General features: G+C 51.9%; 1 protein-coding gene across 2 annotated transcripts in view; it reads right to left on the bottom strand.

Moving 5' to 3' along the window:
• Positions 1-1,358: 1,358 nt before the first annotated feature.
• Positions 1,359-14,107, bottom strand: part of MIER2 (MIER family member 2) — a 29,653-nt gene continuing 16,904 nt past the window's right edge. Inside the window, exons 8-14 of one of the 2 annotated variants that reach the window (XM_069456836.1) lie at positions 6,832-6,983; positions 6,409-6,490; positions 6,241-6,335; positions 4,318-4,442; positions 4,097-4,185; positions 2,719-3,136; positions 1,359-2,413 (exon numbers count right to left, since the gene is read on the bottom strand). In XM_069456836.1, coding sequence (XP_069312937.1) covers positions 2,392-2,413; positions 2,719-3,136; positions 4,097-4,185; positions 4,318-4,442; positions 6,241-6,335; positions 6,409-6,490; positions 6,832-6,983 — 983 coding nt within the window. In that variant the 3' untranslated portion in view covers positions 1,359-2,391. The remainder of the gene's footprint in view (positions 2,414-2,718; positions 3,137-4,096; positions 4,186-4,317; positions 4,443-6,240; positions 6,336-6,408; positions 6,491-6,831; positions 6,984-14,107) is intronic. The other variant, XM_069456846.1, reaches the window with a different exon arrangement.

The following is a 14,107-nucleotide window of genomic DNA, read 5'->3' as shown; positions in this document are numbered from 1 at the left end:
AGGAGTTCGAGACCAGCCTGAGCAAGAGCAAGACCCGTCTCTACTAACAATAGAAAGAAATTAGCTAAACAACCAAAAATATACAGGAAAAAATTAGCCGGGCATGGTGGCGCATGCCTGTAGTCCCAGCTACTTGAGAGGCTGAGGCAGGAGGATCGGCTTGAGCCCAGGAGTTTGAGGTTGCTGTGAGCTAGGCTGACGCCACAGCACTCTAGCCCGGGTAACAGAGTGAGACTCTGTCTCAAAAAAAAATAATAATAATAATAATACTAAAGGTAGCACTTCAAGACCAGAAGAAAGAATCCCTCCTTGCAACCTGGGATCTGCAGGAAGAAGTGAAGGGCACCAGAAACGTACAGAAACACACATCTTCAAAAGGCTGCGGAAAACCGCATTTCAAAGGCCAAACTGCAAAACAGTGACACCACCAAATGCTGGTGCAGACGTGGAGCAACAGGAACTCTCCTTCACTGCCAGCGGGAACACAGCATCATACGGCCACTTTGGGAGGCAGCTGGACAGTCTCTCGACAAACATACCCGTACTGTATGGTCCAACAACTGCACTCTTTGGTGTTTACCCAAATGGGCTGGAAACTACGTCCAAACAAAAACCTGCACATGTGCTTTATAGGAGCTTTACTCATAACTGCCGAAACTTGGAAGCAACCAATGTCCTTCAGCTGGTGAGTGGATAAATTGTGGTGCAGCCAGCGTAGTATTATTCAGTGAGAAAACAGCTAAGCTGTTAAGCTGTGAAGAGACATGAGTGTGAAGAAACCAGTCTCAAAGGGCTACGCACTGCATGCACACATCCAGGCATGTCCTCAAAACTGCTCAAAACCAGTGACAGAAAAATCTTAAAGCAGTCAGAAGAAAAACGTCAAGAGAAGACTTGCTGCTGGGAGTAGGGCAAACCAGGAGACAGAAGACCTGTCCAGTCCTGAGGGAAACCGTGAACGGCGAGGCCCCCGCCTCTCCCACACTGGCCTACCCTCCCTCTGCCTCCCAGCGGGCGGCCGCCACAGGGAGCTGTGGAACCCGCAGGCCTCCAGCGGCCCCACAGCTGCCTGCTGTCCCCGAGCCTGCCCAGCTCCTCCCGCTCCGCACCCTCAGCCCCTCCCGGCTCCGGCTCCAGTGTCACTTCCAGGAGGCTGCTGAGCACCTCTGCCCATCACGCCCAAGCTTTCCTCACTGACGCACACACTTTGCAACCTGTCACATCATCTCCCCACGGATCCCGCCTGCTGGTCACCACCCATCCCAGATCCCCGGCAGGCCCAGGGCCCACTGGAGACAACGACTGACCTGCACTCCCAGCCCATCCTGACCCAGCACGAGGCACCCCCGGGCTTCAAATCAAGTTTAATAAATAAAACAGCAAGACGGGTTCAAGGCAGTTATCACTTCACAGTGTGGTCCTTGGTGGGGGTGAGGGGTGGCCGAGTCCAACTCTGCAAAGGGCTCGAGCAAAACAACACTCTGGACGATGCCAGGCCGGGCAAGCTGCCCTGCCCCCAGGACCTCACTCCAACTTGTAAACAGAAACATAAATAAAAACAAAGGAGGCGGGAAAGAGGAGGACAAGGACCCCAAACCACCTTGCTGGGAAGCTTCCAACAGAAAGACCTACAGGGTCAGGAGAACAGGCTGGAGTTCTGCCCCTCGGCGTCGCTTCCGGAGGCTCCCTGCCTTGGTGCCAGGGGAGGGGCAGCGGGGGTGCAGGTCACCCGTCTCCTTGACCCATGCCAGGGCTGCCGAGGGGCCCCCAGCCCGACTGTGATCGGGACCAGGGCTGGAGAGGAGAAGGAGGCAGGTGGGGTGTAAAGTGCGGCTTTTCCTGAAGTGGAGACGACAGGGGTGGAGGGTTGGGCCGGGTGGGGGCGGACAGCGAGGTATATGGCTCTGTGCCCCCAGGATTTGGCACTGAGTAGCAGCTGCCCGCCGACCCCAGGGCTGGGGTGGCCCACAGCCCGGCCGTGGTGGGGAGACAGAGCAAGCAGGGCTGAGGGCGCCCTGGGCAGAGGCTGCTGGTGCGGGTAGGGCGTCCTGCCGTCTCCCCTCGCCTCTGCTGGCTGGACGGGCCCAGGCGGCAGCTCTGCTCTGCATCCAAGGACCAAGCCCTCTCCGTACCCACTGCCAGGTGGTGAGTCCCGTGGGGCGCAGCCTGGAGCCAGGTGGCAGTGCCGGGCGCTGATGGCAGGGGCCCGCGTGGCCCTGGTCCAGTCTGTAGGGAGAGGGGCACCACCTCGCCCTGGTCCTGACGTGTTCTGAAGCAGAGAAGGTGCTGCCCGAGGCCCGAGGGGGGAAGGGGTCAGGAAGACTGACAGGGGCCGGCTCGGTGGCAGCGCCAAGTCCAGTCCAGGCCACACGCGCCCACCCATGCCAGGAATCAACAGGTCATCACGTTACAGCTGCAGAGGAGAAACCGAGAGGATAAGAGAGGTCAGCGCAGCCCCCGCGCAGCCCAGGCCCCAGCCCCGCCTCCCCCGAGAGCCTCAGCAGGCCAGGCACAGTGCCCAGGAGCCCGGTTCACCCCACTTCTGCCCTCTGCATTCTGAACCCTATGAGTACGTTATCTAGTCAAAAATATAAATACATCAAACTAAACACAGAAAACTAAAGAAACAGAGCTTGCTCCATGTGGCCACACCTCCCCGAGGCTGACACCTCCCTGGCTCCCCTCAGCTCAGCCTCCGGACAGGGGCGCGGCACTCACTGTGACAGGGGCTCCGCGTGCAGCCCGGGCGCAGGGCACGCTGGGTGGGCGGCCAGGAAGGGATTCACGTCCCCAATGCCGATGAGTCCGAACTCGGTGACCGACAAGGCCACCTGTGCGGGGGCCACGGCCTCCTCAGGATCCCCGCTTAGATCCACACGGCTGGAGATGAGGGGCAGCTCCTCAGGCAGGGCGAAGTCGACGGCCAGTCTTGGGCTGGCGTCTGGCTCTGGATCGTCGGTGGCTGGCGGGTACGAGGCCGGGTCAGCCAGGGCTGGGGGCCGCCCAGGCAGGGGCACAGCAGGGGGCTCATCCAGCTGCTGCAACGGGCAGGGCTCCGGCTCTGAGGATGGGAGGCCTGCGGCGCCCACACCAGACTCGCTGAGACCACCGGCCGTGCCGTCCGCGTTCAGTGGCTCTGTGGAGAGAGCACAGCTGAGGGCCGGGCCAACCACGGGCATCAGGCCCCCCAAAGCCTGCTGAGGTGCAGAGGGTCCCAGAGGACGCACCGCTCTTAGAATCACACTTGTGCTCCAGGCTGTGACCCGTGCAGGGCTTCTGCCTGACCTCGGTCGGGTCCATTGAAGCCTCTGGACCTCTCCTCAAAAACGGTGTCCACACATACATAAAATACGCACAGGCACAAAAACAGCCCGTTATTCTGAAATCTGCAGACCCCCCAGGTTAGTGGCCCCAGGTTTGGAAGGCTGTAAAATCAACTGAGTGGGTCATGACCCACATCTTTAAAAACAGAACAGAATATGACAGAGATTTTAAAAATGCCCGATGCGCCACCCAGAGAGGGCGAACATGGATGCTGCGGCCGTTGTGTTCCAACATGCAGTGCACAGGTGCCTTATATGCAGATCTGGGAACCAGGCAGTCACGGACACCTCTGGGCAAACCACGGGACCGACCGGGTTCTGGAAACAGGTGTCCCTCACCAGACTCGACTACCTAAGCAAACAGACCCATTTCCCTCTGCAGGTCACTGTCAAAAACTGAGCATCCACCTGCAGCCAGGTCTCCCTCCTGCATGGCCCTCGGGCCCCAGACGCTGGGCAGGACTCAGAGATATGCTCTGGGCCTGCCCCCACGGCCTCATGCCTGGGGATAAGCACCCCCACCTGGGGGCAGAGGGGCCCTCTGTGGAACAAAGCCTGAAGAGGAGCCCCCACTCCGCCTGGGGCCTCAAAGGGTGGGGCCTTGCAGCTCCCTCCAGCAGGCCCAGAGGATGGCGCCCGTGATCCATCCCTCCTCACAGCAGGGGTGGGGGGCGGCACTGATTCCTGCCAGGCGGACACCCACTCCTCAGGGTGCCAGGGAGGAGGGCCCCCGTCCTCACAGCTCCCAGACCAGCTGCTGCCCCACAGCTCACCTGTGCGCAGCCCCACCAGGGCGTCATGCTCAGGGCGTGCACGGCCAGGGCCATCAGGGTCACTGCTGTCCAGGTCCTGGTCAGTGTCCCTGTGGGGAAAGGGTGCCATGAGGGGCAGGGTGGCAGGGAGGTGGGCACCCCACTCGGGAGGCCGCCCAGGCTCCCCGGGGGGGGGGGGGCAGCCGCCGCGTCGTTACTGCTGAGAGCAGCGCTGCACGCACGTGGTTCCGGACGGGACGTACTTCCTCCGGCCCAGCCGTGTCTGCTGGGTGAAGTAGTCGTAGCGCTCCGACTTCTTCCACAGGTAGTAGTACTCCACACACTCGCCCACCGACCGCGTGCGCACCTGTGGGGATGGGGTGGGCATCGTCGCGGCCCCTACCTGCCAGCCCCCACTCCAGGACAGCACCTCGGGCCCCGAGACAGCACTCACGGGCAGAGCACCTGCCGCTCAGACAAATGAGACCCCCCCTACGACTCCCTCAAGCCTCATCTGGGGGTCACAGGTGTCCCTGCTGCAGGGGCTCGTCCCTCGCCTGAAGCACTCTGGTGCTGTCTCCTCCCGTAACCCCCACCAGAGCCCCCTCCTGGCCTGGGACCCCCTCCCTTCCTTTTGCAGCAGCAGCAACAACACAAATGAACCCTCCAAGTTCCCCTGTCCAGGGCCTGCCTCCTGAATCCCAGACCAGGGCTCCCAGGACAGCTGTGCCTGCCTGCTGCCCCCACAGGCCCAGGCTCGGGGTGGCAACGAGGACCCTGGGGCTCACGCTGCAGCCCGCCCAGGGAGCCTGCTCTCCTGCTGCCCACGTCGCCCTGGCGCTGAGTGAACTTCCTGAGTCCACACAAGACACCATCAAAGGACACACGTGGGTTCTGTGAAGCCCAGAAAAGTCCCATTTATGATGTGTCATATACACACAGCGAGTGCGTGTTCAGGCTCAGTGTGTCTGACAAGGAGCTGGACGCACACGTGGAGACACCTCCTGCGCCGTGTGGGGTGTGCAGGGCGGCCCCGGGCGCTCGGTGTGTCTCCACGCGGGAGGCTCGTGCCACAGCAAACCCAGGGCTGTACCCACAGCTGGCAACCGCAGAAAAGGTCTGCGCTTGGACAGCCCCTGGGCTGACAAACCTGCTGCTGCCAACCAGAATGAGGGATGACGACACTGGGACCAACCTTGGAGAACCATGCAAGGACCCGTCTGGCTTAGCCAGGCCTGCTTGGGAACAAGTCTGAGGCAGCCTCTCTCACGGGCATACTTTAAAGGCACCAAGGGAGTCTTTCCACAAAGGGCCAAATTGGAAATACTTCAGGCTTCATGGGCCACACGCCCCCCGCCAATGCGCGAGTAGGTGTGCGGCCAGCGCATCCCGTCACAGGTACAGCCGGTCTGGCTGACCGGCTCAGCGGATGTGCCTCGCTGAAGTCTGACAGGAGGGTCAACCGTTGCCTGGCACGGCACTGGGTACCGTCACCCGAGCAACCTCTGTCCACTACAACCAGGTCCTTGGAGGAGAGAATCAGACCCGGGTCCTCCGTCCCCAGGGCATTAGGCAGAGGCAGGGTCCAGGCTGGGCCCCCACTGTGGGGTCAGTGCCAGGCACTGAGCCAGCAGGCTCTGCTCTGAGGACATGGAGAGGAAGACGCGGTGCCCGTGACCTTGGGGTAGAGCACAAGACAGGAACGACTACTAGAATTCGCCTTTTGGGGTGGGGAAGGGAGGGATATATACCTACATGATGGGTGCAGCACGCACTATCTGGGGAACAGACACGCCTGGAGCTTTGACTTGGGGGGAAAGGCGGTACATGGGCAACATATGTAACCTGCAATTCTGTATCCCCCATAACAATAAGATGAAATAAAAAAAAAAAAAAAAAGAATTCGCCTTTTGGCAAATTCTTTCCCAAAACTGAAGGCTTGCTCTCTTGGTGACTGGCAGGGGCCCAGGAAAGTTGGCAGAGGAGACCTAGGCAAGAGACCAACAGGCACATGGCAAGGTGTGGACACAGGGGCTCCGGGCCTCGGCCGTGTCTGCTGTGAGCCTGCTGCACCCCCACCTGCTGCCAGGAGTGGAAGGTGAGGGTACTGGGCCCTCCCCGGACCAAGGAGCCCTGGTGGAGCCACACAGGGGCGGCGTGCTCACCTTGTTGGCCTGGATCAGGTGGAAGTTCTTCCCGTGCACGCGGAAGCCGTGCTCAAAGCTCCCGCACTCCTCCTCACTCCAGGCACACAGCCCATCTGCAAACAGGGCCAGGCAGGCAGGTCAGCCATGCCCGGGGGCAGTGCTGGGGGGGGCCGGGCTGTGGCTCACCTCTGACCACCTTCACGTTGAACCGCAGCCTCCGCAGGGCCTCCTCCACGTTGAAGTTACATTTTACCAGCTCGTACAGTGCCTGGGGGCAGATGTGGTCTTCCTGATCACCCCAGGAGCCAACAGCAAGGGGCACCGACACCACCACCCCAGGGGTGACACAGGGGTGTCTACACCACCATCCCAGAAGTGACATCAGGGAGCATCTACAACTCCTCCCCAAGTGAATCTGAGTAACGCCCATGCTGGACACCCATGCAGGTGGCCCCCTCCCGACCTGGCATAGCTGCTCCAGCCCCTGGCCCACCCCCAACCCGGCCTGTCCTATCCCCTCACTCCGCCCTGCCTGGCCCCTGGAGGCAGCAGCAGTGTGACCCCTGGCTCAGGGTACACCAGCCCCACGGCACCCAGTGCGGCCCCCACCTGCTCACTGTCTTTCACGGCTTCTCCCTCTGGGAGCTGAGACCCAGCCATCTCATGCCACCTCCGCTTCACTGCCCTGTACAGGAACTCCTCCACCTCCCTCTCGGGAAGGACGCTGGGGTCCCAGAGCAGTTGGTCTTCGTTCTCATAGACTGTACAAGAAGAGGGCAAAGGTCACGTTGCGGGCACACGCTCTGCACCCAAGACGAGCAGGGTGTGCCATCTCAGCAACTCCAGGCAGGGGACAGGTACTACTGTACTCCGCCCTCTTCTGCGGCCTGGGCCTGGTGCTGCTGCACTTGATTCAACGGAACCAGCAGGTCCAGGGCAGGCTCTGGGCACCCAAACACAGGCTGAGAGGCCATCAGGCCCAGGGTGGTCAGGGTGACAACACCACTCGGGAAGCCGTGGGCAGCCAGCAGGGCTGCCTGATCCAGCCAGGGGGTCAGAGGTGACTTCTGAGCAAGGACTTTGGGGAGGGGCACATCCCGAGCTCTGTGAGGTGAGACTGGCTTAAGGCTGGACAGTCACGGGAACACTAGAAGCACAGAGGCCTGAGGGAGCAGCAAGGAGACGCCAGACTCAGTTAAGGCAGCTGAGATCTGGATCCCACGGACAAGTAGTCTAGCTTAGGGCAGGAGCTCCCACAGGGACTGACATCCCAGCCGCAGGCACAGGAGCCACTCTAAGAGTGTGCGTCGCCACGGGGAAGATGTCCTGCCCACGGTGGCTGGTGGGGGTGGCAGACGCCCTAAGAGGGGAGGAAGAGAAACGAACTCTGGGTGCAGCTGGCTTTCAGCACGGGGGGGGGGGGGGGGGGGGGCAGCCTCCTGTTGGGGGCACTGACTGGGGACAAGACAGGAGGGAGAGCTCCAGGCCAGGCCTGGGAAAGCCCAAGTGCCAGCCCCTCTCGATCACCCAGGAAAGAGTCACAGGAATCAAAAACTAAACCAGACCAACCAACCAAAAGCAAACAAACAAAACCAGCGCATTAGAAGAAAAGTGAAAAATACATTCAAGAAAACTGCTCCACACTGGAAAGTCTCTACTGCTGGGGAACTGATACAGTGATAAACAACTCCTGGGCTGGTGCCACGCCAACCCGAGCAGTGGCCTCTCCTGGTGCCCACAGCCCCTGTGGGACAGCGCACAGACTGGCCACCTCCCTCATCTCCACAGGCAACACCTGAGCCCCTGCCTGGACTCAGTGGTCCCCAAGAAAAGAACAGCACATCTCTGGAGAAGAGTAACATCACTGCAGCCTGGCACGTGGAGGGCAGGAAAATGTGCAAGAAAAAGATGAACAACACAGGCAGACCCACAAACGGCGACGTTAGAGCCTGCACACAAGGGCTTTAACGTAACTACAGCAATATGTTAAGGACCACAGAGAAAAAGGACAAAACAGATAAAAAGCTGGAGAATTCCAGTAGAGATCTGAAATTTATACAAAAATTTCTTCTAGGCTGGACAATACAATACCCGAACATATGAACCCACTGGGCAGCTGTAACAGCAGCCTGGGCACAGCACAAGACAGAATTAGTGAAATCAAAAAGAAACTAATTTTTAAAAAACCACAAAACTGAAGTATAAAGGGAAAGAACATAATTTAGGATATGCATAAGACAGTCAAGCACCCTAAGATGTGTGTAAATGACTTAGAAGAAGCAAAGAACGAGGCAGAACAAAATCTGAAGAGACTAATGGCCAAGAATTCTCCAAAATTTGATGAATGACACCAACCCACAGAGTCATGAAACTCGGAATAAACAAAAAGAAAAACAAGGACGCATGTGGATGGGCATATCATAGTCACGCTGCCAGAAAAAGAAAGAAAAAGAATTCAAAAGAATGCAGAGGAAAAAGGGCACAATTTCAAAGGAAGGAGTAAGACAGACTTCTGACTTTTTAACAGAAACAGCAGCAGCCCAAAGACAATGGAATGAAACTGTTTACGTGTTGAAAGAAAAAAACCCTTCAAACCTAGAAAAATAAGCCCGTGAAAATATTCTTCAAAAAATGAAAGCAAAATCAAGACTTTTCAGACAAAGTTGAAAGAATTCATCACCGGCATCCTAGCATGAGGAATATTAAAAAGTAAGCTCTTCAAGCTGAAGGACATGATCCCAAATGGAAGTTGGAGGTAGTACGTGGATAATACAAAGAACGTTTACTGTTTAAAACAACGTTACGATCTTGTGCTATGCAGAAGGAACAACAGTTAACTGAGTTACACTGCTTCTTGCATTATAGGGGAACTAGAAAGTCCTTATTTAAAATAGACTCTGATAAGTAAAGAATTTATACTGCAACCTCTAGGGTAAGTACTAAAAAAGTTAATACAAAAACTAAGACTTATGAGCTGAAACAGGAGGACAAAATAGAGTAAAATTGTTTGATTAATCCAGAAGACAAGAAAAAAAATAAAAGAACAAATGGAACACACAGAAAGCAAAGAACAAGATGGTAAAGTAAGCCCAATTGTTTTCATAATTACACAATACACAAGTAATCCAAAAAGTATAAATGGACTAAAAACGCTATTAAAAGACAAAGATTATCAGACTGAACAAAAAATAAGATTTAACTGTGCCATTTATATAAAATACACTTCAAATATAACAGAAGGAACCAGGAGCAGTGGCTCATGCCTATAATCCCAGCACTCTGGGACACTGAGGCAGGAGGATCACTTGATGACAGGAGTTTGAGACCAGCCTGGGCAACATAATGAGACCCCATCTCCACAAAAAAAATTAGCCAGGCGAGGTGGCACATGCCTGTAGTCCCAGCTACTCAGGAGGCTGAGGCAGGAGGATCGCTTGAGCCAGGAATTCACTGCTGCAGTGTGAACTATGATCATGACACTGCACTCCAGCCCAGGTGACAGCAAGACCCTGTCTGAAAAAAACAAACAAACAAAAAAAAAAAGAAAGCGAGAGAAAGACAGACAGACAAGAAAAAAAGAACACGGGATGGCAGACAGTGAAAGGATGGGAAAAGACAAACCACACAAGCACTGAACAAACCAGTAAAAAGCTGGCATGGTCATATTTACAGCAGACTAGGGATTTCTTTAAGGCAAGAAGTATTACAACACAAGGAGGGACATTTCATAATGATAAAAGACAACGCAACATGAGGACAAAGCAATCTGAATGTGTATGCACCTAGTAATAGAGCTTCAACATAAAGTAAAAATTGACAGAACTAACAATCTTTCTCAGTAGCTAACAGAACAAGCTAGAACTAGCCACCAAAAAAAAGTGAGAATAAAGATGACGTGACCAACAATCAACCAAGTTGATGTAAGAGAAATCTACAGAAGATGCCACCCAACAACTGCAAGACACACATTCTTTTCAAACACATGGAACATTTACCAAAATAAACTAAATATTGGCCACAAACTAATTTCAAAGGGCTGAAATCAGAGACTATGTTCTCTGACCACAGTGGGGTTCAATTAGAAAGTAGTAAAGAGGGAAAACTAGAAAAACTCTAATGTTAGGAAATTAAACTGAACATTTCTAATTAACCTGTGGGTCCAAAAAGATAATACAATGGAAACTAGAAAATAACATTAAATTGAAATAAAATGGAAGGAAATACAGATAAAAATAAGAATCAAACAGAAATCAGACAATAGAGAAAAATCAATAAGGCTAAAGTTAGTTCTTCATAAAAAGAAAGAAAATTGATAAACCCCCAATAAGATTGATCAAGGGGGAATTAAAAAGGAGAAAATGCAAATTGCCAGCATCAGGAACCTCAAAGGGGACACCCTGCAGACCCCACGGACACCAAGATAGTAGGAGGGCATCGTAACAGCGATGCCAGCGTGATGAACTCCGCAGAAATACAGGCTATCAAGACAGAAACTCTAAGGAGACCTGTACATATTAAATAAATTGAATTCATAATTGAAACCTTCCACAAAAATAAAACAAAACTAAACCCCAGGCCCAGGCAGCTCCAAACCATTTAAAGAGATGTCACATAGATTCTTTCAGATGTTAGAAAAAGGCACACTTCCAAAGACATTTCATGAGAGCAGCATAACCCTGATACCAAAATCTGACAAGGACAAAAAAATGAAAGTACAGGCCAATATGTCCACGAGTATACCTGCAAAAATCGTAATTAGCAAATCAAAATAAGGAAGGAAGGAATGAAATATATGTCTGTGTTCATCAATCAAGGTAGCTGCGGTCTACAAAGTCACTGCAAACCAGTCAGTCACTACTCCATGGCGAATACAGGGTTGGGTTCCAGTGAGCATCTAATCAAAAAATTACCATTAACCGATCAATACATAAACTTGTTTTAGGTTGTTGTTTAAAGATACCTTATTGAGTATATATTGTTAATTCATTAACATTATAACTCATGCCTGAAGTTTACCTAGCACACGTATTTTCTCTGTAAGGCACATCACAGCCTTCTTGAACTTAGGACACCAGGTGACCTTCAGTACTACACTTAGGGGCCATTTTAAAAAATAAAATTGCCAAGACAACCCACCAAGATGTGAGAAACAGCATTGAACATACTGCGAAAAGGCACTTGCTTACAGAACGAGCAGGGAGAGAGAAGGAAGAGCACCACCTGTTCACCTCGGCTGGGAACGTGCACGCTGGCACTGCACTTCTCCCACTCTCCACCCGTGTGTGCCAGCCAACAACCTGAAAGTGCCGCAACTATCGATACTGGAGTCACAGGTAAGTTCCAGCAAGTGGGTGAACGTGAAAGGAGGACTGACTTGACTGTGTGTGATGCACACACACAAGAGAAGGCACCTCACAGCCAGGCGGGGTTTCACTGAAAATCAGTCACTGTTCTGCAGCGGTGGCCAACATTTTTGGCACCATGGGAGGGGGCAGGGGCGTTTGTGTGTGTGTGTGTGTGTGTGTGTGTCTGATGTGAGCAATGGGGAATGGCTGTAAATACAGATGAAGCTTCCCTCACTTGCCCACCGCTCACCTCCTGCTGTGAGCCCTCCCCCCCTCTGCCCCCCCAAGTTTCATATAAGACAATTTTTTCATGGGGGTGGGGGCTGGGGGAAAGGAGGGGTATCAGAGCTCTGTGGCCCAGTCCCTAACAGGCCACAGACTGGTAGGTAGTTGGGGACTGGGGACCGCAGACATAATCTACTACATTAACACAAGAAAAGAAAAAAAGACAGTCTCAATGAATGCAGAAAAAGCATTTAAATCCAACATTCATTCATGGCAAAAACCGTCAGCTAGTAGGAACAGAAGAGAACTTTCTCATCTGATAGAGTACCTACAAAACTTTACTGCCGACATCATACTTACTGGGGAAATAGTGAACACTTTTCCCAAGTCTGGGAATAAGCCAAGGATCTCTTTCATCACTACTTCTTTTCACCCTTGCACTGGACTATCCAGTACAATAAGTCAAGAAACAAGAAATGAGAAAGGCTGGGCAACACAGCAAGATCCCATCTCTACAAAAAAACAAAAAAACTGGCTGGGTGTGGTGGCCATGCCTGTACCCCAGCTACTTGGGAGGCTGAGGTGGGAGGATCACCTGAGCCTGAGAGTTCTAGGCTGCAGTGAGCTGTGATCACTATGAGCTATGAGGTAATGAGACCTTGTCTCAAAAAAAAAATAATAAAATAAAATAAAAAAAGACAGAAAGAAAGAAAAGATATAAAAAAAATTATAAAGAAAAAAGCAAAGCTATTGTTAGCAAATGAAATGATTACGTACATAAACAAAAAGAATCTACAAAGTATTGAAATTAGTATTTTAGCAAAGTCACTAGGTACAAGATCAACTAAAACAATAAACTGCATTTCTACTAGCATAAAGTAGAAAATGAAGTTTTAAAAAATATCCTTTATAACAGCACCAATAAGTAAGATTAATGAAATGCACAAGACTGCTACACTGAAAACTATAAAATACTGCTAAAATTAAAGAGCTTCCTAAAAAATTTCTTTTATATACAATGGAATGTTTAAGTTAAAGATCTTAATAGAAAGGTAAACCATATTCATGGACTGGAAGTACCAACATTGTTAATATTTTATCAGTTCTCTCCCATATTAATCTAAAAATTCAATGCAAGCCTAATCAAAATCCTAGGTTTTTCTTGAGGCAACTGACAAACTAACCTTAAAACCTATGTAGATATACAATGAAAACTTACAAAGTTGGAGGACTCGCACCCCCTCAGACTTACTTCAAAGCTGTAATTGAAACAGTGTCATGATGACTCAGGGTTAGACAAGAGACCAAAGGAACAGAAGCCCCCAAAACACACACGTTACAGACAATTGATTGATCACAAAGGCACCACTGCAATTCAGTAGGGGAGAGAATGGCCTTTTCAACATGTGATGCTGGCGCAAGTGCATATCCACACGGGGAGAAAAAGAACCCTGAGCCCTACCTCGTGCCATACATTAAAAATTAAACTAAGTTGGATCATAGCCTTAAATGTGACAGGAGAACTACCAAAGATTCTAGAAGGAAACATAGAAGAATATCTTCAAGACCTTAAGGGTAAACAAAAACTCAAACACTATACAAACACATTATCATTAAAATAATAAGTTGGGCTTTATTAAAATTAAAGACATTAGTGAATGAGTTCAAGGCAAGCCACAAGCCGGGAGAAAACACTGGCAGTGCACACAGCCAACAAATGACTTGTGTCCAGAACATGTAAACAACTCCTACACATCAGAGAGAGAAAGACAACCCAAGTTAAAAACAGGGAAAATCTTTGAGCAGGCACTTCACAAGAGAATATCCGAACAGCAATAACAACGTTATTACTCATCAGGGAAATGCAAATCAAAGCCACAATGAGGCATCAGCCCACACTCACCAGAAGAGCTAAAACCAACAAGGCAAATACTATCAAACGTTGATGAGGATGTAGAGCAACTGGAACTCCCACAAAGTGCCAGCAAGAAACTCTTGAACCGGTTTATAAACCTTGACGTACGCCTGCCACACTCCCAGCTGTCCAGCAAGCATTGAGTGCACATGTACAACAACAGACAGGCAAGAACACTCAACCCACACCTGGAAACAACCACAATACTGACTAACTGTAGGATGGATATGCAAATGCAGTACATCCAAACAGAAGAACATGACACAATGCACAAGATACACACAACCATGTGAATGTAACACGCAGTGAGAGGTCAGCTTTCGTCCCATGGGATCAAGAAAGACTGGCTGCTCCCCGACAGGGCACACTCATGGTGGGTGAGGTGGAACAGGACAAAGAC

The sequence above is a fragment of the Eulemur rufifrons genome, chromosome 2 (assembly GCF_041146395.1).
Source record: "Eulemur rufifrons isolate Redbay chromosome 2, OSU_ERuf_1, whole genome shotgun sequence".
Taxonomy (NCBI): Eukaryota; Metazoa; Chordata; class Mammalia; order Primates; family Lemuridae; genus Eulemur; species Eulemur rufifrons.
The sequence above is the reverse complement of the archived record's forward strand: the minus strand, read 5'-3'. Positions and strand labels throughout refer to the sequence as shown.